At 30.3% G+C, this 25,821-nt stretch overlaps 2 protein-coding genes across 2 annotated transcripts; one reads left to right on the top strand and one right to left on the bottom strand.

The window, feature by feature from the left end:
- Nucleotides 1-1,821: 1,821 nt before the first annotated feature.
- Nucleotides 1,822-5,764, top strand: LOC119674116 (probable serine/threonine-protein kinase yakA). Its single transcript, XM_038085240.1, has 4 exons — nt 1,822-1,842; nt 4,111-4,371; nt 4,877-5,132; nt 5,208-5,764. The coding sequence occupies exons 1-4, from the start codon at nt 1,822-1,824 to the stop codon at nt 5,762-5,764; spliced, it is 1,095 nt and encodes a 364-aa protein (XP_037941168.1).
- Nucleotides 5,765-11,542: 5,778 nt separating this feature from the next.
- Nucleotides 11,543-21,878, bottom strand: LOC119679012 (glycine-rich cell wall structural protein-like). The gene is made up of 3 exons (XM_038091150.1): nt 21,576-21,878; nt 12,774-13,398; nt 11,543-12,715 (listed from the first exon to the last, which is right to left on the bottom strand). The coding sequence occupies exons 1-3, from the start codon at nt 21,582-21,584 to the stop codon at nt 11,805-11,807; spliced, it is 1,545 nt and encodes a 514-aa protein (XP_037947078.1). The 5' UTR covers nt 21,585-21,878; the 3' UTR covers nt 11,543-11,804.
- Between the last annotated feature and the right edge of the window lie 3,943 nt (nt 21,879-25,821).

Raw genomic sequence — 25,821 nt, 5'->3', positions numbered from 1 at the left:
TATGCTGCTTAGTGGCTAGTGTTTGCTCTTCAACTTGTTAACAAAATTTTACTTTTTTACTTTTTTCAAAGTGTTCTCTTATTATTTTCTTACTGGAAACCTAAGCGCCAATAATTAAAAAAATAAATGTTTACAGTAACAACAATCAGACACACTTTAATCTATCAGCAAGTTACAAGAATATAATGATCAGTACCCTATTATTAAGTTTTTAACTGATGCATGGATATAAGAAACCCCGAATATGTAAGTATATATTTATTTTGGGAAAAATTAATCAACAAATGTTTTTATGATACACTGAAATGAAATCTCAATGTTATGAGAAAAATGTACTCCAAAAACTTAATGAAAATAAATGTTCTCTTAGTACTTAAAATCATTCCCTAGTATTGCCCAGAGAACATACATATATTCACTAACACTAAAAACAAATATTCTCTTGGTAGGTAAAATCATTCTCTAGCATTGTCCAGAGGGCATATGTTCATCCAGTAGCTGTTCGATATCGCCAATGTGAACATTTGGGTCATTGGCCTTATTATTATAACAACGCAGTAGTTTTCCGAATAAAACAGTGATGTCCTTATCTAAAGTTCCTAAAAAGAGCCAGCGGATCTTTAAACTATTATATTACAATGGATTCACTCTATAAAATCTAAAATGTCCAAATGGTTAACAAGGCCTCACTGGAGGCGTATGGATTAACTTAGGGCCGATTTCATAGTCGTATTTCAAGTATCAAAACTTGCTTAAATATAAATTAAATCAGTAAAGTTGTTCACTTAATTATGACTTAAGTCAATACTTCCACTCAAGTTATGTCTGTGAAGATGGCCTTTAGTTTTCTAAGGCTTGACTAAATTGGAAGTGTGACATTCGTAAGAAGTTAACGCACAATAAAAAAACATTCAAAGTAACCAGAATTAAAGATTTTGCATAGATGACTTTGATGGATTACGAGAAGCAGCGACTAGAGGATTGTGATCAACTTTTTAGCGCTTATTAGCTGATATAACAAATACAACTTCGTAAAAGAACAAGAATGGATCGTTCAACATTATTATTTCAATAGTATATATTCCATAGATAAGGCGATATAGAAAATATGCACTGAGTTACTAAACAAATAAATAACAACCGAACGAATATGGTTTGTCTTCGGATTTTTTTAAAGTAAATCCGTTACTGAAGAAGAATATCTTCTAAAATTATTTCCGAATTTCGATACTATTGCTGAAGAAACAGAGTACCTTCTCAAATACCTAGAAACCCTTGTTTTTTATTCGCAACGTTCAGCCAAATCGAACTTTAATCATATTTTCTAAATGCAATTGCACAGGAAGTGCCAGTAAATCTACAGCAGTGTTAACAACTTAGATTTTTTTTCTTCTCTTGAACGTTTGCTTGGCACACTTGTAGATTCTTTGTAGCTTGCTTGCCCATCTTCGTTTATGTAAATCCGCCCAACTGGGCGTCGGGCTACTTGTGTTAACAATTGTTTGCATTTTCTTTCATTTCGTATAAATAAGAGAAACATTTCTGATTTAGAATTAGTTTTGTTTAAACTATCTGTAAAAACGTGATTTTCCTATTAAATTGCTGACGTCATTGATTTGCCGTGAAAAATAACTCAATCGAACAGTAAGTTGACAGTATCAAATTGTCGGAGCTTGTCGAGCGTGTAATTCGGTATTTTAGTCAAAAATCGCCTGCCGGGTTGTGAACTATTGAACACTTACACTTAATTAAATATCTTATAAAGACATATGTAAAAAATTTAGAAAAAAAAATAAGTTTGTTACCAAAATTGCTAAAAAAATGTATAAAATAAAATTGCAGGTAAATAAAGTTGGATATTCTGAATAAAATATTATTAAAACATTTTAAAAGTGTTACAAACTACCAGTTTCATCTTGTGCGAGGTTGATAGTGCGACTAACCCTATTTAACATATGTTTCTCAAAATTATGATCTCTAAGTCATAAGACTTTCAAATTCAAAGTTTTCTTAAATAAGCGATTTATAAAATTTGTTCAAGGCGGACGAATTTTGGCTAAAAGTTACAAAAGATCTTACTTTGCAGCACTTGATCGTTAATATCTTTATGTTCTCACAGCATTGGATTAATCTGTTAAGTGAATTTATCTAATCGCTTAGTAAAAAACAACACCTGGTTTATTTTTACTGAAGACAAAGACACTTTAGCTATTTAGCTATGTATGACATTAGGCCTCACTAAATTAATGGCGCATGTAGTATTAATCTTGTCTGAGCCTCAATGAAAACATATGAGATAGCTTCTAGCTAAAAGTAATCTAGTGTAGTCAATCTTTTTTCTCTACAAGCTGGACAGGAACAGAAAAAGAGATTTGATAGTTTCTGTCTTTTACTCATCGGTATAGTTTATATAGTAGTTACTGGATGTAATACCCATTTTTGGGCATTATTTTAATATTAATTTGAGGTATTAATATCTTATTAATATCACGATATTAAGATTAAAATTTTTCATTTTCATTTAAAAAAATCTTCTTCCTACAATTTTCTACATCCATTTTCGCCAGATGACACCCATGTGTCAGTGTGTTGGTTCTCGATTGCACCATTTACATTAAGACTGAAAAGTTTTCGGAAATTCTCATTTAAAATTCGCGCGCTGTATATTTTTCGATATTTTAAGTTTATGTAGTTTGGCAGCACTGTCCTTAATTACTATGCCAAAAATGAGCTCGATCTGTCAGACAGTTCGTTTACGGCAGCTGTTGAAACCAGTTCACCTCAGTAGTGCGTTGCGAAATGTCTTCGACGGTCGTACGACCGTCCTGGAAGGCTTTGTACCACTCATAAACTTGAGTTTTCGATAAAACTGATTCCCCATAAGCCTTTTGTAGCATTCGCAACGATTCTGCACACGAAATTTCGTTCGAAACACAAAATTTGATGCAAACTCTTTGTTCAATATTTTTTTCCATTGTTTTTTTCGCAACGCCCTACTGAGGTGAACTGGTTTCAACAGCTGCCGTAAACGAACTGTCTGACAGATCGCGCTCATTTTTGGCATAGTAATTAAGGACAGTGCTGCCAAACTACATAAACTTAAAATATCGAAAAATATACAGCGCGCGAATTTTAAATGAGAATTTCCGAAAACTTTTCGGTCTTAATGTACTTTCGTTTTTTGAAAACTCTCTTTACCATTACGTTTGCAGATATGTAAAGTGTGAAATTCTGTCATAAAATATTATAAGTGACCATTTTTTTATAAACTGTTCTGTTGTGTTAGTTTATCAAAATTATTTTATATTTTTAGACACGCTAGCCGAGCAAAATTTTTGACTAAAAGTTCTTGGTAGTCATTAATCTATAACTATACATTTTCTATCTATAGCTATAACATATATATATCTATAACACAAGTAGAAAAGAAGAAAAAACTTGGTATTTGACAATTTTTTTTTAATTGAAACATAGTTTATGTTTTTAATAGATATTTTAGACTAAATAGCAGAAAACTCACAAATCTCTCTAGTATCGTTTGATCCAAATCAAGTATCTTGCAAATGTATTTAGTTTTGTTTCATGTAATACGTAAAATAAAGGCATCAAGGTACTAGTATAACTTGATTCCACTAGAGTAGTATTACTACTGTAACGCTAGTACATTTTAGTCCCAATTAAGTATAACGAGTATAGCATGAAGAATTAACATGAAATAATAATGTACCGTAACCAAAATGTATTGAAATTGAGTTGTCCAAATTTTTGCTTACAAATGATCCAAAAACTTAACTAAACCAATATGAATATTTGACCAAATTAAATTAAATCTTTATATTTTCTTCGATCAATTTTGTTTTTTGTATCGAAACTAATAGTTTCAATATATTTTATTTACTTTCTAAAACAATTTGTCAAATTTGATAAATTTTTTATACAAAAATTCCATACGTGGACTAGCATTTTGCGATGTTTGAAGTGATTTTACTTTTAATTATCATTTATAATTTTCTAAATACACAAGATTAAACTTTAAACTAAGCTATCAGTTTTTTTTTGTTTTTTTCTTGCTAATATTAATGCAAATATTTGTTATTTATATTTCCTCAGCTAACTGCTAGCATTCTGTTGGTAATTAGCCTAGTCACCCATTCTGATTGTCAACAAAGTAATATATTCAACCAAACACCGTTTCAACGTCAACAACTGCAACAACAACAACAAACTCAGCGATTACGTCAACAACTGCAACAACAACAGCAGCAATTGCAGCGTCAACAACCGTTTCCAGCCAATTTTAATAATCTAAACCAACTTAATCCGTTAGCAGCTCTTAACACTATACCGCCAATTGCACCTATAGGTCCGCAGGTAAATAAGATTATTAAAATTTTTAAATAAAAATGTAACAGTTAAATAAAAACATAAATAAAAAATTAAATGAAAGGAAAGAATTAAAAATATATAAACGATTCCTGGGTTCGAAAGTCAGTTAGACTATTTTCTGCTGTATGCCGTCTTTCAAACGTTGCGTTTGTATCATTCATGTTAACTTTTAGTTTCTAAACATTTGTACTTCTATTCTATAAAAAGATTTCCACCTGACATCTGGGCCACTGGCAGCAACTGATTAAAATTTAAAATAGAGATTTAAAGAGTTAAAAAGAGTTATTTATTTTAAGAGATGTGCGGACTTCGTATCTCTAAAAAAAAGGACAAGTTACACATATTTGCTCTATTTGCAGTACAGTGGGGTGTTAAACTATAAAGAAAAATTAAATAGACTTTGAAAAATAAAATTTTTTACAAACATTTTTAAGTAACAGGAATCAACAATTAAGATTTAATATAATAAACTTAATCACTTTTTCCTCAGGCATCCTTTCGTCCATATAATCAGTTAACACCACCAAATTTTGTGCCAATCACAGCCTATCAGAACGATTTGAATTATGATGGGAGTTTCTCATATGGTTACGCTTCTGCGGATGGTACAACAGCACAAGCTCAAGGTTATGTCAAAAACCTTGGTCTTGGCGAAGCCGTTGAAGCGCAAGTAGTAGAAGGATCCTATTCGTATACGTCACCAGAGGGAACACCCATAACAGTTCGTTATATAGCAGATGAAAACGGTAAAATCACAAAAAAATATATTATAGGTTAATTATGTTATTAATACGTAAACATTAATAAATGTTTTTCTATAGGTTTCCGAGCCGAAGGTGCACATATACCCACACCACCGCCCATACCTGATGCTATTGCTAAATCTTTGCAATATATATCTTCCGTACAACCATATCAACAGACACTTAATCCCAATTTAAATCCATATCAAACACCGTTTAGACAATTTCCACAAACACAGAACTTACGTACCGGTCAACAATTGACACCACTACAGTTGCAACAACAACAGCAACAACAACAACGCTTCTTTCAACAAAATAGTGGGCAGTACCAACCGGAAAATCAATTTGGAGGTGGCGTAGCACAGCAGTCTGGTTTATTGGGCTCTAGTAACTTATCGGGACAATTTGACGGTCAATCGGGCATCTTATCACCAAGCAATGATTTAAATCAAACAGAGCAACGGAATTTACAACAAAAACAGCAACAACAGAATTTACAAAATGCACAACAACAGCAGCAGCAACAACAACAAGCCCTTGCAACACAGGAGCTACGTGAACGCAACAATCAATTTGTGAGTCCTTTCGGTTACAACCAATATCGTCGGTATAAGAAGGCCACAAAAACCTGATAATTCAGTATTCTGTTAATATTTAAATCTGAGAAAAGGTTTTTCTTATGAGTTTTACTTTTAAATTATTTAAATTTTTAATATTACATTTTGTTAATTTAGTTATAAATTGTAAGTTTTACGTAGAAAGTAAGTTAGCCGTTTAACATGTAGTAATCGGAAAACATGAAATACATGTGCTTAAAAATCCAAGTTTTATTTTGTTTTATTTTATTTCTATTTCTTCGAGATTAAAAATTTAATTTTTATTAATTTTATAACCCTTTTGTTAATAGTTATATTAAAAGCCTATATTATTATGAATAAAATAATAATTTATTATACTTAATTTTATGCGCTCAATACTTTAATTATGAATTTTAATTAACCGAAAAGTATGCAACAGTTTTTAATAAGCAAGTACACTAACCCAACATTTTTAGCATAAAATTACTAAAAATTAATATTAAATTAATAATTAAATTCGTTCTTATTAATTATTATGATTTTGAATATAATTAACATTTTCAACAGAATAAAATAGATAGATAGAAAATGATAGATAAATAGATAGTTTTCTATATATGCTTGGGTATCGTAAATTTGATTTATGCATTCCAACTGAGGTTTTAAGAGAACCTGTATGTCAAGAAATTGATCTATTCAAAAACTATATACGTTTTTGTAATAATATCCCGTGCCGATAAAATATTTTAATTCAATAATTGATAGATTATAGATTATATAGGAATATCTATGATAAATATAGTTAGGCAAAGAAATTCTGCAAGTAAAAACCTCTAAGATCATATCTATAATTAGAAATACGAATAAATGATGGGATTTTATATATAATGTGACAACATATTGAAAATAGACGGACGTGTAGAGTGTTTAAAGTCTGATTCTAAATTATACGAGGGCGATTTGATAAGTCAATGACTTTTTGAATAAAATAAATTTTTTTTCGGCAAATGAACATTTTATTTTTCTACATAATCACCTTTTAGCTTTATACATTTAGGCCAGCGTTTTTCTAATTTTCTTATTCCCTCCAAATAATAGGTTTTGTCAAAGCTCTGAAAATACGCGTTTGTTTCGGTAATGACTTCTTCATTTCACTCAAATCTCTTACCGTCCGGCCATTTCTTTAGGTTTGGAAACAGAAAATAGTCACAGTGGGGTAGCAGTTCGTATCCCAATTTGCGGATTTTGGGCACGAATGCTTAATCAGCACACGAAATTCACTTTTTTCCATTTTCGTAAAAATTCACGAGGTAGTCTGCTTTGAACGAAATTATTTATGTACTCACCTTTTGGAACAAGCAAATAGATTGAGTGTAGAGTAGAATACTAAGTAACCGGAAATACAACAAAATTAGACACATTCATATATGATAAGTAATTATATAGCTTTTGATAATATCCTAACATAAATTGATACAATACAATTCATCCTACTATTAATAGTTGCCCCTCTATAAGTCTGTCTATTTAGTCTGCTTTTTTAAGAGTTATGTAGTCTCCCTTTTCTTTTTCTTCATTATTGGTACTATATATATGAATGCCTAACAATTTGTCATAAATAATTTGTTTTTAGAAAAGTGAACTAAGATAATGCTGATAAATTCTTTACCGATTAAAAGAAATTGTTTGCAGTGACTTCATCTAAAAGTTCCGACAGTAAACGTTGTATATCATCTGAAAGTTCCAAAACGATATTAAACCAGAATTCAATTAAACCGGAAAATCGAGTGCGATGCAGTTAGTTTTTATTGCAGGATCTTCATTATACTCCAATATTTGAGTATCGTTGTTAGCTGTCATCCTGACTGCTGTCAGATGACTATTTAAAATTAATAATGAAAAAAGGTGTTTCAAATTGATACCAGCTATTCAAAAACTTTCGATTTATATTCAAATTCTTTGAATATTTTCTGTGTTGTATTGACTCCAAAGAAGATTGCTTCGAATTAACAGTGACAAAAAACTTAAAATAATAGTATTTTATAGTAATTTTTTTTGGACTAGCTTATTGGATCTGAGACAAACTGTGTAACCCTATAGTTAATGATTCCAAATAGGTTAATCTATTAAGTTTAAACCATATAATTAAAAAATCTATATATTCTATTGCACTTTCTTGACATTCCAATTATCAGGACTATACACTAAGCTAGGTGTAAGAGTACTAAGCAACAGCGACTCTACAAATACGTTGAAGATGTTTCAGCCTTTAGACATACCAAGCCAGATTTAAGCATTCTTTAAATTATTATAAGTAATTGCAAACATTTATAAAGAGGAGTAATTCCTGTGATTATCTTTTTTCAAAAAAATTTGTAAAAAAATGGCAAATAAAATAATGTGTACAAACATTATTTAGGTTACTTATTAGAGCAGATTTCTGTGTATCTTACAAGTTTCATTTGTAATACATAAAAATGTATGAAGCCGTTTTAAGACCTCTACTCCTCAAATAAGTTGTACTGAAATTTTAAAGTGCATTACCAATACGAAATTTATAAACCTTTACAGGTTATAAATTGTAGCTCATTTAGCGAAATCGTTTTTCGCAATTAACCCTTTAACAAAAAATAAGACAAAATTTGAAAAAATTATTTCTCAAATGTCGACTAATCAAATAGAAAATGAAATTTTTTATATCGAAAACGTGACAAGAACTCAAAGTTTAAAATTAAATGCCAAAAATATAATAAAATTAATTTTAGAAGAACTCCAGTGTCCGAACGATGCCACAATTTTTACGCGTCATCTCTTGTCCGTGCTGTGAAAATTGCTTTGTTTGATTTATTTTCTTAATTTTTTATATACAGTTTATCTTTTTATTACTATTTTAGATTTAAGATTTTCCATAAAGCTGAACTATGAACTTTTGACTGGGAGTACAGTACGCAGGTAAACGGTTAAATCGGCTGCATTGCATACTCAGTTCGAGCGGATGGCAAAAGCAGATCAAGTAAACTCAACAGACTGGAAATGTGAGCTTCTTCTTTGAGGAAACTGCAATTTTTCTATAAGCATTTGAATTTTTTTAATAGCAAAATAATACAACATATTAAGTAGCAATAAAATGTTAATTCTTATTTGAACATTGACGTTTTTATCAGCAACTTTTACAGCCTATCATTTACATGTTTATTAAGTTTTATCTTTGCTATGAAAAGACAAATTACTTCAAATTTAATTAATGATGATAATATGCATTGGTGTTTGAATAATGATCATTTATCAAATATTCCGACAATTTGAGCTCGCGTAATCTTCACCGCAAATAGCCGGTTTCACGGTTCCGTCATTCTCACGTGCGAACATGAATCTTCTGTAGAATTGCGAAAAAAAAAATTCCAAAATATTGCAACTGAGAATAATAACATTACGCATTCCGAGGTTCATTACAGGTGTGACCAATCGATTAAAAATTAATTTTTGCTTAATTCCAATGTCTGTAAATCTAGAAATATATTTTCAAATAATTACGCTAGCGTTTTATTTGTTTTTGAGAACATCTTTTGCATTACTTAAACACATTTTAGAATTCCAGTCTAAAATAACATTAACTGTGTCTAATTTCTCAAGTTAGGGACTGCGAATCAAATAATTATTCTTTACAAAACGTAGTAACCTCCATTGGCGACATTCACCAATTAAAGGTAATTTCAATGTAAATTGAATAAGTAAAGGGTAAGTCGCTTCAAGGAAAAATTATATATAAATTGATTGACTGTCATGACTGTCATGAGAGAAACAGTGACCTTTTTTAAAGTAAATTTTTTTTGTCGAATATGACGTATCTTATGACGAAAAGAAAACTAGAAGGGTTCAAACCGTATGTGGACAGTCTTACGAAGTCTGAATCTTTTTTGTCGAATATGAGGTGTCTTATGACGAAAAGAAAACTAGAAGGGTTCGAACAGTATGCGAACAGTCTTGCGAAGTCTGAATCGGCCATTCAAATCTGTGAACCGAAACCATATTGTGGATTAAATTGGTCTACAACTACGTCGCTGATTGATAAATGGTTTACAGCCGAGAGAAGTCGCTACTGACACGACATTCCATGTAACCATCAGGTTACAGAGCTGGTTCATCCCTACAGTTATGGTATGGTATCTTTCTTCAGCAGAACAGAGTTAAGGTTGCTGGTGGAATATTTAACGAGTCTTCATGGATTGCGTTATCATCTTAACAAAATGGATCTGCCGGAAGAGATGGATTGTCGATAGTGCTTAGAAGCAGACAACACTTGCAGTCATATTCTTTGTAACTGCCCGGCCTTCATCAGGGCCAGGAGGAGGTCACTGGATCGAGAACTACTCTCTCCTTCTGACATTACGAGATCTTCAACGGCAGACATGTCGGTTTTCATTCGGAAGGCGAAATGTCTTCTGTTCGGTTAGGGTCTGTTGCAGCACACAAGATCAATCATGGTCGCAGTACTCCGCTTCATTAGGAGGTGGTACCCTGTTTATTTCTATTCTATTCTATTCTATTCTAGGGTTCGAACTGCAATGAAGAAACAACAGCTACAAAAATTTGATGAATTTATTGAAATTTAGCTTAAAATCACTGATAAGTGATAAGTGCTTAGAAATACTCGAAACAACGTTGTATGGTCAACCAATTTTTTTGTGTGTTTCCCTAAGTTCCCCCAATCAGTTTTCGACCACATTCAAATTGTAACTTTACTCTTTTAAAATTTATAATATACATTAAAGTAAGTACAATTAAATATAGAGCTAACTCCTCCCCAATTCTTTGGCTAAGATATATATTTAGAGATGTGAATAATCTGTGCATATCACACGCAACATGCAAAAATGATGAAATTCTTTTAATATTTAGCAATACATTATATTGTTGATTTGAAATTGAATATATCCTTCTTTATGTATAATAAAATATAGAAATAAATATAGTCAACCATGTACACATAGTATAACTCCTCTTTAAAAGGAGAAATTCTAGCGATCTCATTGAGATACCTCTTAGAGGTGTTAGTCTTATAATCAGATTCCTGCTAGTATGCTATTTCTAAGAAAACCATGTCAGAATAATAAATATTTTCTTCATTGATTCTTGCCACAGCAGTGAGAAAAATAAGGAATGTATTTCAGATACGCTTTGTCGCTGATAAGATTAATTCCATTTTCCATTCTTCATATAATACATATTATTATCTTTAGCTAATTTAATATTAGCAATACATTTTATTTACTTAAAGAATACTAATTTAGAATATTTGCTTTACATTTCCACACTTTGCTGCTTGGAGACAATCTATTCTAGATATATTGCAAAGGACTAGAATTATTGTGGAATCCATCAGAAATAAAAGAACAAATTTAAATTTGCTTAGGTTATTACTGCAATTGGATTCAACCCTGGAGGGTTAAAAACGGTGTTAAGCCTTTTATAGACTATAGATACTTTCAGAGAGGAGTGTTTACAAGCTATCTGCTAAAGATTTCGTTTAAGAAAATGTACCCTAACGATATTTACATTCAATTGCTATTATAAAAATAATATTTCAATAAATTTAAGTTTTTAAAACATTTTTTTTTATTTTCACATTCACATCGCGCTTTTCGTAAGCATTTAAAATAAATACAATAAATTGAAGTTAAAAGAAAATTCTTTAAAGATAAACGTTTTCAGATAATTTACAAAAATTTTAAGCAAAAATTTTTGTTTTAAAATATATTAATAATTTCAAAAGATTTTCTGTAGAGTTTGTAAATCTAATTTAAAATTAATAATTAATAAAAAAAGCGAAAAGTTCACAAACACTTGGAAATTACTTAAAAAACTAAAATCCTTTTTATAGGATTTTCTTTAAAAAATTAATCTAAATAATTTAATGATTCGAAAGAGGTTAGACATGGCAAGCATTAAAAATATCAAATAAATATTAAAAATGATAAAAAGTTACAAAAGAATACATCTTAGTTCTACGAGTATTTTCGGCAGATGATGTTTCAGAGAGACAGTGTTCAAGGAGATTGTGTTTAGAAGTGCAATAAATTCTACATCCATGAATCTAATAATTGTATCCTGTTTGAGGATTAAATTCACCATTTCCAGGCCGACCGGCGGCTGGGGGAATATATTGCGTACCGGGCCCACCAGCGCCACCAGCACCTCCTCCAGCTCCACCGAAACCGCCAGCACCACCACGACCAGGTGCTTCAGGACCACCTCCAGCTCCACCGAAACCACCAGCACCACCACGACCAGGTGCGCCAGGACCACCAGCTCCACCTCCAAATCCTCCAGCACCACCATGTCCTCCAAAACCACCCGCTCCTCCTTTACCGGGTGCTCCAGGGCCACCGGGACCACCACCATAACCTCCAGCTCCACCAGCGCCTCCAGCTCCACCACCTGCACCGCCACCATAACCTCCAGCACCTCCACGACCAGGTGCGCCAGGACCACCGGCTCCACCTCCAAATCCGCCAGGGCCACCCTGTCCTCCAAAACCACCCGCACCTCCTCTACCGGGTGCTCCAGGACCACCTGCACCACCACCATAACCTCCAGCGCCACCAGCACCACCACCAAAACCACCAGCACCTCCATGACCTGGAGCACCAGGACCTCCGGCTCCACCTCCATAACCGCCAGCACCAGCACCAGCGCCACCACCAAAACCACCAGCACCTCCACGACCAGGTGCGCCAGGCCCTCCAGCACCACCACCATAGCCTCCAGCTCCAGCTCCAGCGCCACCACCAAAACCACCAGCACCTCCACGACCAGGTCCTCCAGCGCCACCACCATAACCACCAGGACCTGCACCACCACCATAGCCGCCAGCACCAGCGCCACCTCCAGCACCACCACCGAATCCACCGGCACCTCCACGTCCAGGTGCACCAGGACCTCCAGCTCCACCACCATATCCACCACCTCCAGCACCTCCGCCGTAACCTCCAGCTCCGCCATAACCTAAGATTATGCATAAAATGTTAATACATACATTACATTAAACAAAATATATACTAACCGCCAGGTCCACTAGCACCAGGTCCACCAACAAAACCACCGCCAGGTGCCTGTGAGATACCTTGTGCTGCTAATGCTTTAGCAATAGCTTCTGGGATTGGTGGGGGTGTTGGTAAAGCGTCGCCTGAAGGCTGAAACCCATTCTCATCAGCAGTATAAGTAATTTCAACTAGTTCACCTTCTGGATTAGTGTAGGAATATGAACCAGCAACTGAGGCAACTTCATTCTGTGAGCCCTTATTTTTAATAGTACCCTCTTCCTGTGCCTTAATACCATTACCAGTTTCATAGCTAAAGCGATAATTTCCGTCACCGTCATTTTCATTAACATATGAGAGAATTGGAATTTGTGGACCTGAAGGTTGGGAAGGCCCAGGAGCAGGACGACCACCAAAACCACCGCTTGGTGGACCAATTGGTCTTGAAGGTCCGCCAGCACCTGAAAAACCACCCAAACCATTATTTGGTTGACCAAATGGTCTGCCAGGACCACCGGCACCAGTGAAACCGCCTGGACCTTGCAAACCAGGCCCACCGCCTGCAGAGGCCGCACTGGCAGGTGGCGGTAAATATTTGTTGTCTAAACGAGCGCCATATGTCACCGCCAGTAGCGTCAGTAATAAAAGCTGTAATGAAAAATTAAAAATGATTATTTTTTAATATAGATGCAATGTATAATCGTTAAAATATAAGTATGCAAACAAGTTGAACGCTATGATTGGGTCACTCAGCTGGTCACTCGGTTACTTGGTTACTTGGTTAACGAAAAAATTACAGCATGTAAGTAAGTAAATTGGTGTGGCATTGCTGACATTACCTAAGAAGCTGAAACTTGAATTTCGCCTGCAGTTGCTTTGATTTTTATTTTCTAAGCCTAACTACAATGCGCGCTGTCGATATTTTGGATGCATCCGCGTCTGTGAATGCAACGTTATGATAAAAATCTCGCGATACTGGCAATTGGCATTTAAATCGTTTTGGGGCTGGGAACTTTTTTACAAATTTTATTGCTTTTATTTTGTGTGGCAAGCAGTGTTTGCAAGTAATGAATATGACAAACAATGCGGCACGAAGAGAGTCACAGACTAAGCCTGAGGTACTCTCAAAGTCGAATGGTGTATAGATGTAGAGGGATGGGACTCATTAGTAGCGCATTAATTTCACATCTATATGAACCTAAATTTCAATTCAAATTACTAAACATAGAAAATTCTTAATTAAGCCACTTGGATTACGCAAAAGGTACGAGTATGTGTTCTTCACTCAAAGCAAAAACAAAAGTGAAGGGAATCACTTTGCACTCTTCAGTAGGTCACACAACTTAATTCCATGTGTTGTCATGCGCTACTGCGCCCAGACTTTAGTCACAACTACCGCACAGCTTGAACTCCAACTACGGTTAAAGCGCTGAAGCACTGAAGCACTTATACACGTGAATACACATCAAAATCACCAAAACTATTCGCCAAGCGTACTAAACTAACGAAACAGCATTCATGCAGAATTCTTGGCTTGGAGGCACATTCTGCAGTTAACACAATGGCAATCACAGCCGCCAACAGCCGCCAACAGATGAGACAAATGCTGCATTAGGCAAAACATCAATGACTTTATTTTTAATTTTTGCTCAAAAATTTTGAATTACTTGAACGGACAAAGGTGGCAGCAAAGTAGCTGCGATGCTGCAAAATGCATGAATGAAGTGCAGAACTGCACTTGGCAAATCTGGCAAAAATGATTTACGTACGGAAAATCACGTTGGCGAGTGAAATATGGTTTTTCGATATCACGTTCTCATAAAAATAATGCTAAGCAGTAATAAAAGATTAAGAAACTAAACGCAGTCTTAAGGCTTTGGAAGAGGCTACAGGCTTTTTTAATTTGAATTTTTTTTTTCTAATTTTAGCTTTTGTTCAACAGATTTGCGCCTTGTTAAATTGCGATCTTTGACATTTTTACTGCGTGTCGATTACCTACTGACAATGCTAGGCAAGTTAGGCGAGTTACTATGCGGTTACTTGGAGTGCGATGAGACTCCTCTAGCGCATCATATATCACGTTTTATCACAATTTTTTTGTCTATAGTTATTGCCCTGTTAAGTCAACATCGTGTTACTTTTGAACAAATAAGAATTCATACCAAAAATGTCAACTCGATGAGATTGGCAGTGCAATGAAGGTCAATGGAGTCACTAACAGTGAAAGGAAGTTGTCATAGATTAAAATTAAAAATGAAAAATATTAAATAAATTTATTCTGTGTCAAGTTTAAGTTTATTATGTATTGAAATACTAAATATATTAAAAAAACATATATATAAATTATATAAAGCAAGAAAAAAAACCAGAATAAAAAAAATTGCAGCTGCTGTACGGATCACAGAAAATTAAAATGCATATTTGAGTTGAAAAAATTCAATATAATTAAAATTAGATCACGATTCTAAAGAATTGATAAAACAATTCAAGGGAAGTGCGGAAGAGGCCTAGAACATGCAAAGTATATAAAGCATATAAAAATTCACACAAAAAAGGCTTAAAATTTAAGTTCCAAAATGTTGACAAAAATATTGTGAGGCAAAGCCAGAGAAGCTTAGAAGTGATTGTTACTGTATAGTTATCGAACCTTTCTGGACAATATTCACTATTTAAACTGCATTAGTACTCGTACTTAGAAAATTCAAATACAAATTGTTTGAAAAGTCATAGGTTCATACGATTTAGTTATATCAACTGCAAAAAAGCTGATAGATTTCTAAGTCTTAAAAGATTTCTACTTAAATTAGTCATTGGTTTCTTATTTTGAAATGCATCTATTAAATCACACCTTTCAAAATTGAAACTATATTAGGTACAAATTCTGTAATATGCAAAGAAAAAGGATCCATCCATATTTGCTTTTGTCTAAAAACGGATTTTATGCCTTCTTATGAGGTTCATTGAACCGAATGAGGATAAGAGTCTCAATTAATTCAATAATTTAATTTTGGTTAGATAAAGTTATATCTCACGCTTTCATTTCTTAAAAGTATTATGATTTAGTTGTCAGTAGCACTCTAATTGATAAAATACATATATATGATAGATTGTGACATTACAATAAATAAAACATTTATTTTATAATCTGATCAATACTATAGAAAATATAAAACAAAAGTGTATTTAAACATTTTTAAATAGTATTGAGGAACAATAATTAATAAAAATCAAAAAATATTTTCAAAAACCACCAATGGTAGCTATTTGGTAGTATTCGAAGTTGCTGTATGGTGACCCAAAAATTCAATTGTTTAATTCAATTGTTTATAGATAATACTACTACTGAAATATATTACTGATCAAAAATGTTTTTATTTAAAATATTAGTTTCTTTCGTTACATTTGACTTTAAATTAAATTTAGGAAAGCAAATCAATTTTTTAATTTATTTATAACAAAAGATGTCCTTTTCAGACAGGGCTAAAATTGCTGGCAGACTAGACTACCTAACCGGACTTATTAAGATTTTTAGTCACATTTTTTTCGGCTTTATTCTTAGCCCAAAAAATAGCGTGCTGAAGCGCTCGTGGTTATATAATAAAAGAAATGCAGAACAAGAGTTAGACTGAGCCGTAGTCCTACATATACGAGGTTTCAATTTTCTAATTTTATTTTTATTAGCTTCATAAATCTCCTTTTTTCGTCAAATTTACGACGTTTTATTTTAAAAATATTGAAATTCGAAATAAAATACAAATTCATGTCTATATTTGGTATTACAAACAATTTGTAAATTTTAATTAAATGTTAAAAATCTTGTATAGCATATAAGTATATTTGTCGAAAACAATACAAGTGCTCTATTTATTACATATATTAAAAAAATAAAATTTGAGATTAAATGTCAAACCAATTAAAATCTCACCTTCGCAATTCTATTTTCTATACATTTTTTAAGTATGTCACATACATATGACAATTTATATCTAATCGAATTATAATGAATACATGTTAGAATCTGAATTAAATCATTAATTTTATTTACTGGCCACGATTGTGGATAAACATGACACTTTGAGTAACTTTTATGTAATATTGACATCATTGAGACGTATTCCCCCAACTGAATGCATTTTTTTTTTTTACTTCAAAACAACTTTTTCAAAACAGGCGTTGCCTCTGCACTGGAAAACCTTTATAGTAATTCATTCCAAAGATGAATGGTAGCAACTATCACATGCAGATGAAACATTCAAATCGTGACCAACATTATTTCATCTTTATCCCAACTTAAATGTTTAACAATTTAACAATTGAAATATTATCTGCTGCTTAAGAAATTTTGAGCAATTTTTTCTTCTTTTTTTTTTGTGTTAAAAAATTATACCGAAAATGTTAACCTCATGTTAATTGTATGCAAATATGAAAGATCAGAAATTTCAAAATTTTTATTATTTTCATAGGTGCTGTATAATTTAAGTTAATAAATAGTAAGATCTAGCCTATTGCAGGCAAAAGCAAATTAAATTATAATAACAAGGAAAAATAGTTTCTTGAGTTTCAAATGTTATGAACAGAAACCTACCTATTTGTATGGGAGCTATAATTAAACGAAAATCGGTATATCCAAGTATTGTGTATAGCTGTTATTTTATATACTAAGTTCGATTAAAATATCTTTTACAAATGATAGAATCTTGACAATTAGATCATTAGAAATTATATTTATAAAAAACCATTATTAATACAACAATAAGCTTTTATTAAAATATGCAATTAAAAAATTCTTAATTTTATATTGATTTAAATGCAATAAAAAATCATTAATTTAGTTTTTATGGTTCTATAAATATTCTATGTACATATAGTACGTACCAGTATACATACAGACCAATTAAAAATAATATTTTTAAAAACTCTAATGTTCATACAAAAAACTTAATATGGTTATTTATATCGAGTGTATTCATTTTAATTTCCCATCTCATCAATTAAAGTAGACAGGTATGTTCACAGACTTTTATATGCGTCGCAACAAAACAAGCCATTAGGTTAACAATTAAATAATATCATCGTAGCAACATTGAAAAATTTATTTGATGAATCAGGTATGTTAATAGGCAAAGTGACACATGCGACACAACAAATTAAGTCATAAATAATCAAATAATATCGTCTTAGCAACATTGTTAAATTGATTTTGGCGGCATTAGCAATAATATGTTGCATGAAAATAATAAAAGGCAACAAGTTGTTAACTAAATTGTTGCATATCAGATTATTTTTAACTGTATGTGAATATTTAAATTTATTCAAAATACCTAAAATTTATAGTGACATTTTGTACTTAATTTTATTGTATTTTTATGTGCAAATAAAAAGAGAATTTAAGAAAACGTTTATAATACGTGATCGCAGTTAAAAGTTTATATATTTTTTAAAGATCCGTACTTACTCTGCTACTGTTCAAAATAATTACAAGTTGAGTACATAGATATTACTCAATTAAATAATTTATTGTAAAGAATTTAAAATATTCACTAAATAAATTTAATATTAAATATTTAAATTTATTACTTTTAAAAACTTAATATTTATTATTAAAATCGCAACACAACATTTTAAAATTTATTATAAATTTTTTTTATTAATTGCTTTTAACCTCATGTCTCTAAACACAAACTTCAACGCTTAATATAATAAGAAAATATAATCAAAAAATTATTTAAAAATTGCATCATGTGCACAATTTTATGAATACACACAAACAATACTTTTAACAAATTATTTCATCATATTGATTGAAGCACTGCCAGACATTTGTTTAACTCATGATGCTGTAAATAATGTAACCTATAATTTTCATTTAAGAATGTTTATAAACATATCTTAATCACAGTGATTATAAATTTTATAAGCAATTATTCAAGAATCTTCAAAGTGTGTCTTCGATTAAAACATTAAAATTAAATGATAATAATAAACAAAAAAAACAGTAGTTAATTAAAAACTTATGAAACTTATTATTTTCTAAACATATTATATTATAAATTGTATATATTTTTGATTATTTATGATAGAATTTATAAAATGGATGTGAATTATATAATTTAAAAAGTATGAAAATTTAAAGCCATGAAACTTCAGCGTTTCACAGTCGTCGCATAGTAAAGTACAGCACGAGTTAGTTAAATGTTGATGAAATTTAAATAAATTTTATTAACAGCGCAGATCTCTGCTAACAGAGCTCACTGTAAAACAATGAACGAAATATCTTTATTAAAAAATCCCTTTGTAATAAGTATAAAAAAAAATAATTAGTTGTTCTATTGTTAAAAAAAGTTTTCGTAACTTTTTGTGTAATAATTAATATTTATGAATAATTAATTGAAATAAACTTTTTAAGTTCGATTTCTTATTTTTTAACGATTTAAATAATTTTTTATAAATTTATGACAAAAAATTAATTTGAAATAATAAAAGACAAAAATAAATTTTGAAATGATGTGTTAAAATATTTTTTTAAAGCATTGAATGCTTTTTTTAAAGCATTTTTTTGTTAAAGCTAATAAGAGATGTAATAATATAAGAACTACTTCATTGATGTACAAAACTGGAGAAACTGCCCATGCTGCAGGACCACCTAGAGAGGTACTTCTGCCGAAGCCTGATAACCAGCTGTTACCGAAACCTGATAACCAGTTGTTATAGCCAAATAAGTAAGTACTTTTACTTAATTATTTGTAAAAAATTTACTATTTATGACCATAATAAAAAAAATATAGTAGAACAGAGAGAAATATGTTAGAAAATTGAGCAGCTTTAGTCGTTACCCATATTATCTAACTATACTACTTTAAAAAAAGACTGAATGGTTTTATGCAATAATTTTATATTATATATAAATTAACAAATCAAGATATTGTATAGCATTTTCAGAAATATAATAATTTTGAGGCAGCATAATGGGTACTATATGCCTCCGAGTGGAAATGCAGACAACTCTCAGTACGCGCCTTCTGAACCTAACCTAACCTTTAAGTATTTTGACACATAAAATTGGCTTTCTAACCCAATATGGGTGGGATCTACCTTTGCAGAAAGTCTGTATATAACGTTACGGTTTAAAATATGTCACAAAAACTCATATAGACACCATTAAAGAGATTTTAAGTCATATGTTTCGACTAAAACCGCTAATTTATGGATATAAATATATTTATGCTAATAATACGAGTATTTGTATTAATAATTGCAGCAATATTTTATAGGCATAATCAAAAGACCGTTCCGTTAAGATAAAAAATATACTCTGTAATTTTTGTATATATACAGAGTGAGAATATTTTACTTTCTATATCTTCTCTAACTTATAGGTTCGTGCTCAAATATATTTTCTTTAACTATAAAATGCAATGAATTTATGTTATTTTATTATAACTGGCTTCGACTAGTTTGTCGTATATTTGGAAGTAATGTTACTAACATAGTAAGACAATGTTAACTTGTCGTGATTGAACAACTGGAAGACAGCCTACAATTACGATTATCTTAACATCCATGATGACAATATACAATTTATTAAATTGGTTAATCCTTATAATAAAATATCTCCAATTGATATAAAAGCTGGGAAAATTTATATTTTGATATATAAAATAGAATAATTTATCATTGCAAAATTGTGTATCATAAATATTTAATTTTTATTTTAAATGTTCAACATTTAAGTGGAATGGAAGATATAAGTTATATATAGTTTTTTTATGTAATCTTTTTAATTATTTGAAATTTATTTATGGGAGTTATATTTGTTAAAAAGGTTATGTAAATATATTTTAGAGTGATTATTTATAATTTAATATAACAAATATAATAATAAAAACTAATCAACAAGCTTTTATTTTTTATTCACTTTTATATTTTATTTATTTTATGTATTAATGTTTTTATTTATTTTTTATTCACAGTAATTTTTTATTAAATACATAATTGAGAAAATTGAGTTCAAAAAATAATGTAAATTGTTAAACTAAAATATATAATATAACACAATTTAAAAAATAACTTTTTTTAAAACACCACTTTTTATAAAACATAACCTTTTATATGTTATATATGAAGTCTTCATATTTTATCTTCATACCTAGAAAACAACAAATTACATTATGAATTGGAAGAAGTCGTAACATTGTAGCTGTCATAAATTTATGACATCATTATAAGTTTGTTGTGAATCATTTAAACACTTTTATTTATTATACGCTGTATTAACGAATATGTCATATACATGAAAGTAATTAAATTTTGGAATAGCGGTAGTATATTACGTCTTTCAGCTTAAATGGCTCACAACTGCTAAGGATCGTTCTCTTAACGCAACCCTTATAAAAGGTCTTGTGTTGAAACTTTATTGGCTCTATGTTTGGAATAAAGAAATTTTAATTCTTTTACTACAAAAAATTACTCTTGTATAGGTTTAAGCTGAAATACAACCATAAAAATATCAACAATTCGCGCTTATGCTATTAGAAATATTTTGATTTTATATAAATTGAAAACTTCGTATATTTTTAAATTTAATATTAATAGAAAGCCAAATTTGTATGTACATCCATCAAGTAAAATATCACAATCTTCGGTTGATATGAATAGAAAAAATGAATTATTTCCCTTCAAGAAAATATTAGAAAATATTAAACATTTTACTAATATTAGTGCAATAATAGATTAAAATTTTAAAAAAAATTTGTGACAACCGCATCTAAAAATTTTTATTGATTTCATCCCCCCACTTAGTAATCTTCTTAAACACTTTTACTCACCACTTTCATTTCTAAACACTGTTAATCCAAAATTCTTCTATTTGTTTTGTTATTCTATGAAATTGTCTTTATCCTTTTCTCAAAGGATTAAATTCACATAAATTCTTTCACTCAAAATGGTTTTTCTATATAAAATATCACTTCTCTATGCACAGCATCACACGAACTCGTCATATATATATGTAAATATATAATTCTGTTTTTTAGTTTTTTTAATAAAACTTAACCAAAAGTCCCCTCTTATTATTATTAATTTAAGTGCAACTGACTTGCAATTCGTTTGCTTACTTAGGCTGCAAGCAATTGTCGAAACTAATGTGCCATCAAACCGCAAAGTTCTCTAGCTTTTATACAAATTTTGTTAATGTCGTTTGGCGCCAAACAAAATCAAATATGCCAAAAGCAAAGTGTTGCCAACTAGTCGAAAAATAGGCAACAAGTGCATGCATTACAAAAACAACCACTTCAATTGTTGCTTTTTTTTCATATAAAATTCACAAATATTTCAAGAATTGAATTTATTAATTTTACTGCAAATACATTCACAACTTACACGCACACTAATATTACAAAAACACTTCAGAAGGGAGGCTGCACTTGGACACTACCAAACTCAGTAACAGTAACAGTAATAGTAACAAACACTCACTCACTCACTTCTACTATTGCAGTTCTCAGCCTTACTTAACGTTTCGCTCAGTACTTGTCTGCGGCTGTTTGCCATAGTCATAGCCAGCAAGTAAAGTAAGAGAGATCTTTAGCACATCATTTTCTGCTGTGGTTTGGAAAAGTTTGCGCTCATAAATTTCAGTTCGATAGATCGCACAGTAACTGCAATAGCAACATCTTAAATTGCTTCTTCATTGTTGCACCATTGTGCTTGCTCAGCGGCAACATCAGATTTTCCGTCTACGGACTTTTAACGCTTGTTTTAGTTGTTGTTAGAATGGTTAAAGCATTTTTAGTTCGTGCAGCACTCCGTTTGAGACTTCTTCACAATATTAACAAACTTAAAACCGATTTCATGGGCGGATGTCAATAAATTTTCAGTTGTTAAGTTTAACAGACTAAGTTGTAATAATTTAACAGCTTCTTTATTGTTGGAAAAAAATGAAAAATTAAATAATAAAAATATTGCAAAATTATTATTTTTTTAACAATGAGTGAAATCATTTTAATTTTAACAATTTGCTAAATACTAAATAGTTAAATTTTAGATTTAATGGAACGCCTACTTTAAACTCACCTTAAGTAGAAACAGTAGTCCAGAGACTGCATGAAATCCTAAATGAACTTAACATATTGCATATATACCTGATTAAGCTTTTCCGCTTTAAGGGTATGTATGTATGTTTTAGAAATAAACTGACATAAGCTTCGTGTAATATTTATTGGTTACCAAAGTTGGGAATAATGTGGGCTTGATTTAAAGTCACATATAAAAGAAAACTTATAATTATGAAACTATTAAAAATTTAGATTTCTGAAGCTACTAAACTATTCACAACCATATGGTTAGGTTATGATTTCTAGGGATACACTTGATAGTCTATTGCATAAAACTCGATTAGTGCATTTTTAGAGAACACTTGATAGATACAATTAATTTAAATTTACACATAGGTATGTATTCATTTTACAAACTATAAAAATACATAAAAACACCATATATATATATATGTGTATGCACCATATATATATGTAAATAATTAAGTTATAAGAAATATAAAACTGTTTCTACAATTGTAAGAAGTAACACATATATATCGATTGGAACACCTCTTATGAAACATTATCACCAACCACAAAAAGAAATTGAATGATCAGAAAATATTTAAAGTCAGTTAGATATGATTGAAAATTAGTTCATAAATTAAAATATTTAAATTAAATTAAATTAAAATATAAAATGAAATAACGTTTATACAAAGATACAACACAGTATATTACCTTGGAATGACTTTAAAAGAAATTTCAAATGGAGAACTTATATTATAAAACTAAAAAAGGTATTAGTTATTTGAAGATCAATCTTGATTAAATTTAATCTTACAGGCATACATAGGTTTCATTATAAGACGATACTGAAATCTGTCTGGACCTAAAACATTTAGTTTGAATCCACAGATCACTAGTTCAGTATCACTAGTCATTTATACATTTATACATGCTGAAATACATGCTTTAAGATATTAATATGAAAAATTTGTAATAAACCAATATATAAGAAAACTTTAAATTGTATCGATTGTATCGTATTAATTTTGATTGGGTGAATTGTTAAATATTAAATTAGGGAAGAATTTTAACATGCATAAGTTATATTATTTATTAATATACCAAATTAATTTAAATCAAATTTAATATATATAAATTGTTGTAATCGCTACAGCATGAAGATTTTAAAAAATCCGTTATTACTACTTTGTTTTGATATATATTTCATAAATAAGAAGTTTGTTCATTATTTCTATATACACTATATATGTGTTATTATTTACCCATATATATATACCTATAGTAATCGTTTATATTATTACACTTAAATTAAAATTATATTTTATTCATATTTCTTCCACAAATTTATTATTAATTTACATATATATGTGACCGTGTACTTCTAAATTCACTTTTGGGTCATGGACTCACAGACTTCCTCCTCATATTAATTTCACTACTAACTACACCCACACCTGATTGTTATGTAAAAAGAGAGTCACTAATGGATTAATAAATATTCATCGTTTTCGAGGATGTGCGCAGACACCCCACAAAATACCATCTGAATTTTAATAATCACAGTATCTAATTTAACTAAAGGTCATTATTATATAATTACTCATAAATTTTAAAATCAATTTAAGAAGTTTTCTTAAATATTCTATTCCTAAGCAGATTTACTTATTAGCATTATTTTTATTATAATTTCATGGTTTGCATTTCATTATGAATTTTAATATTTCATTATGAGTTTGAATGCTGCATGAATTGTGGCATAGAAACACACCATAATTCTTTTTTTTTTTTTTTTTTGAAAAAGTGAAAAAGTAAAGAATTCCTTTTTAAATTTTTGTTAAATATAAATTTTTAAAATCCATAAGATATTTTCTAACCTATCACTTGTCCGGGTATCGCTAACATACATGAAACTAACGAATCAATCAACTTCAACATCTATGTTTTGAAGTATTGTGTATAAAATGTATTATAAACAAAAAAATGTATATGCAATTAATAAATTCTTAGCAATAAACTTTTACCTTAAATAAAAAAAAATTAATTATAAACTTAATTATAAGTTTTTATGCAAACTTAAAATTTTTTGCTTGAAATTTTTAAAATAACTTTTACACATTAGAAATATACTTACATACTTACATACTATATTAGAAATTAATTATTATGCAAAATTATTTAACAGCAAATATTTTATTGAACTTGAAATATTGAAAGTATATAAGTAAAGATGACGATCACACTACTGCTTAATTTTGTTTTTTGTTTATAAATAGTTTATCCGCATCAAAATAATTGTTATTAAAATAAGATAATTAATTAAAAATAAAAATTATAATTAAATATAAAGTTCCGTTTTTGATTTATAATAAAACCATTAAAACGAAGAAATTAAAATTTTAGAATTTCCCAAATATAAATATGCAAATTTTGTTAAGTAAATAAGATACATTCAGAGTTTAGTCAAGCCGAGCTTAGGCAGCAGCGAACTCAGGCCAACAGGAGATCAAGTGATGTAGAGAAATGCACAATGCACATAAATGGAATTCATAATTAAGTTGTAGCAAATTTAATATTCGTAATTTTGAAATACATGTACTGCACTGTTCATTGTGTCCGATGTGCAACTCGATATGAAATCAAGTCTAAAAAAATCTGGTGACAACAGACGTCAAAAGCGAAAATGGGTGGCATTATTTATGACTGCGGCTTGATGCCAAAATAAATTAACGACAATTTTTTGAGGCGCAAACTGGGCAGAAACAATTACAAAAACCAACAAAAATGTACTATTACTGCATGTGCAATTAAGAAGAGTAATGATCACAGTACACCCACCTTTTTAAAATATGAAATATATTTCACAAAATAAAAACAAATATATTGTATCTGAACCAAGAACCAATCGCTCACAATGGAAAAATGCGAAATGAATTCAAGAAAATTCAGTCATCAACCGATTTGCCCAAGAGACTACGCTGGCACCTGAGATGAAATGATCTGAAATTAC

This window comes from Teleopsis dalmanni, chromosome 2 (assembly GCF_002237135.1).
Source record: "Teleopsis dalmanni isolate 2A chromosome 2, ASM223713v2, whole genome shotgun sequence".
Taxonomy (NCBI): Eukaryota; Metazoa; Arthropoda; class Insecta; order Diptera; family Diopsidae; genus Teleopsis; species Teleopsis dalmanni.
This window is presented reverse-complemented; position numbering and strand designations above follow the sequence as displayed.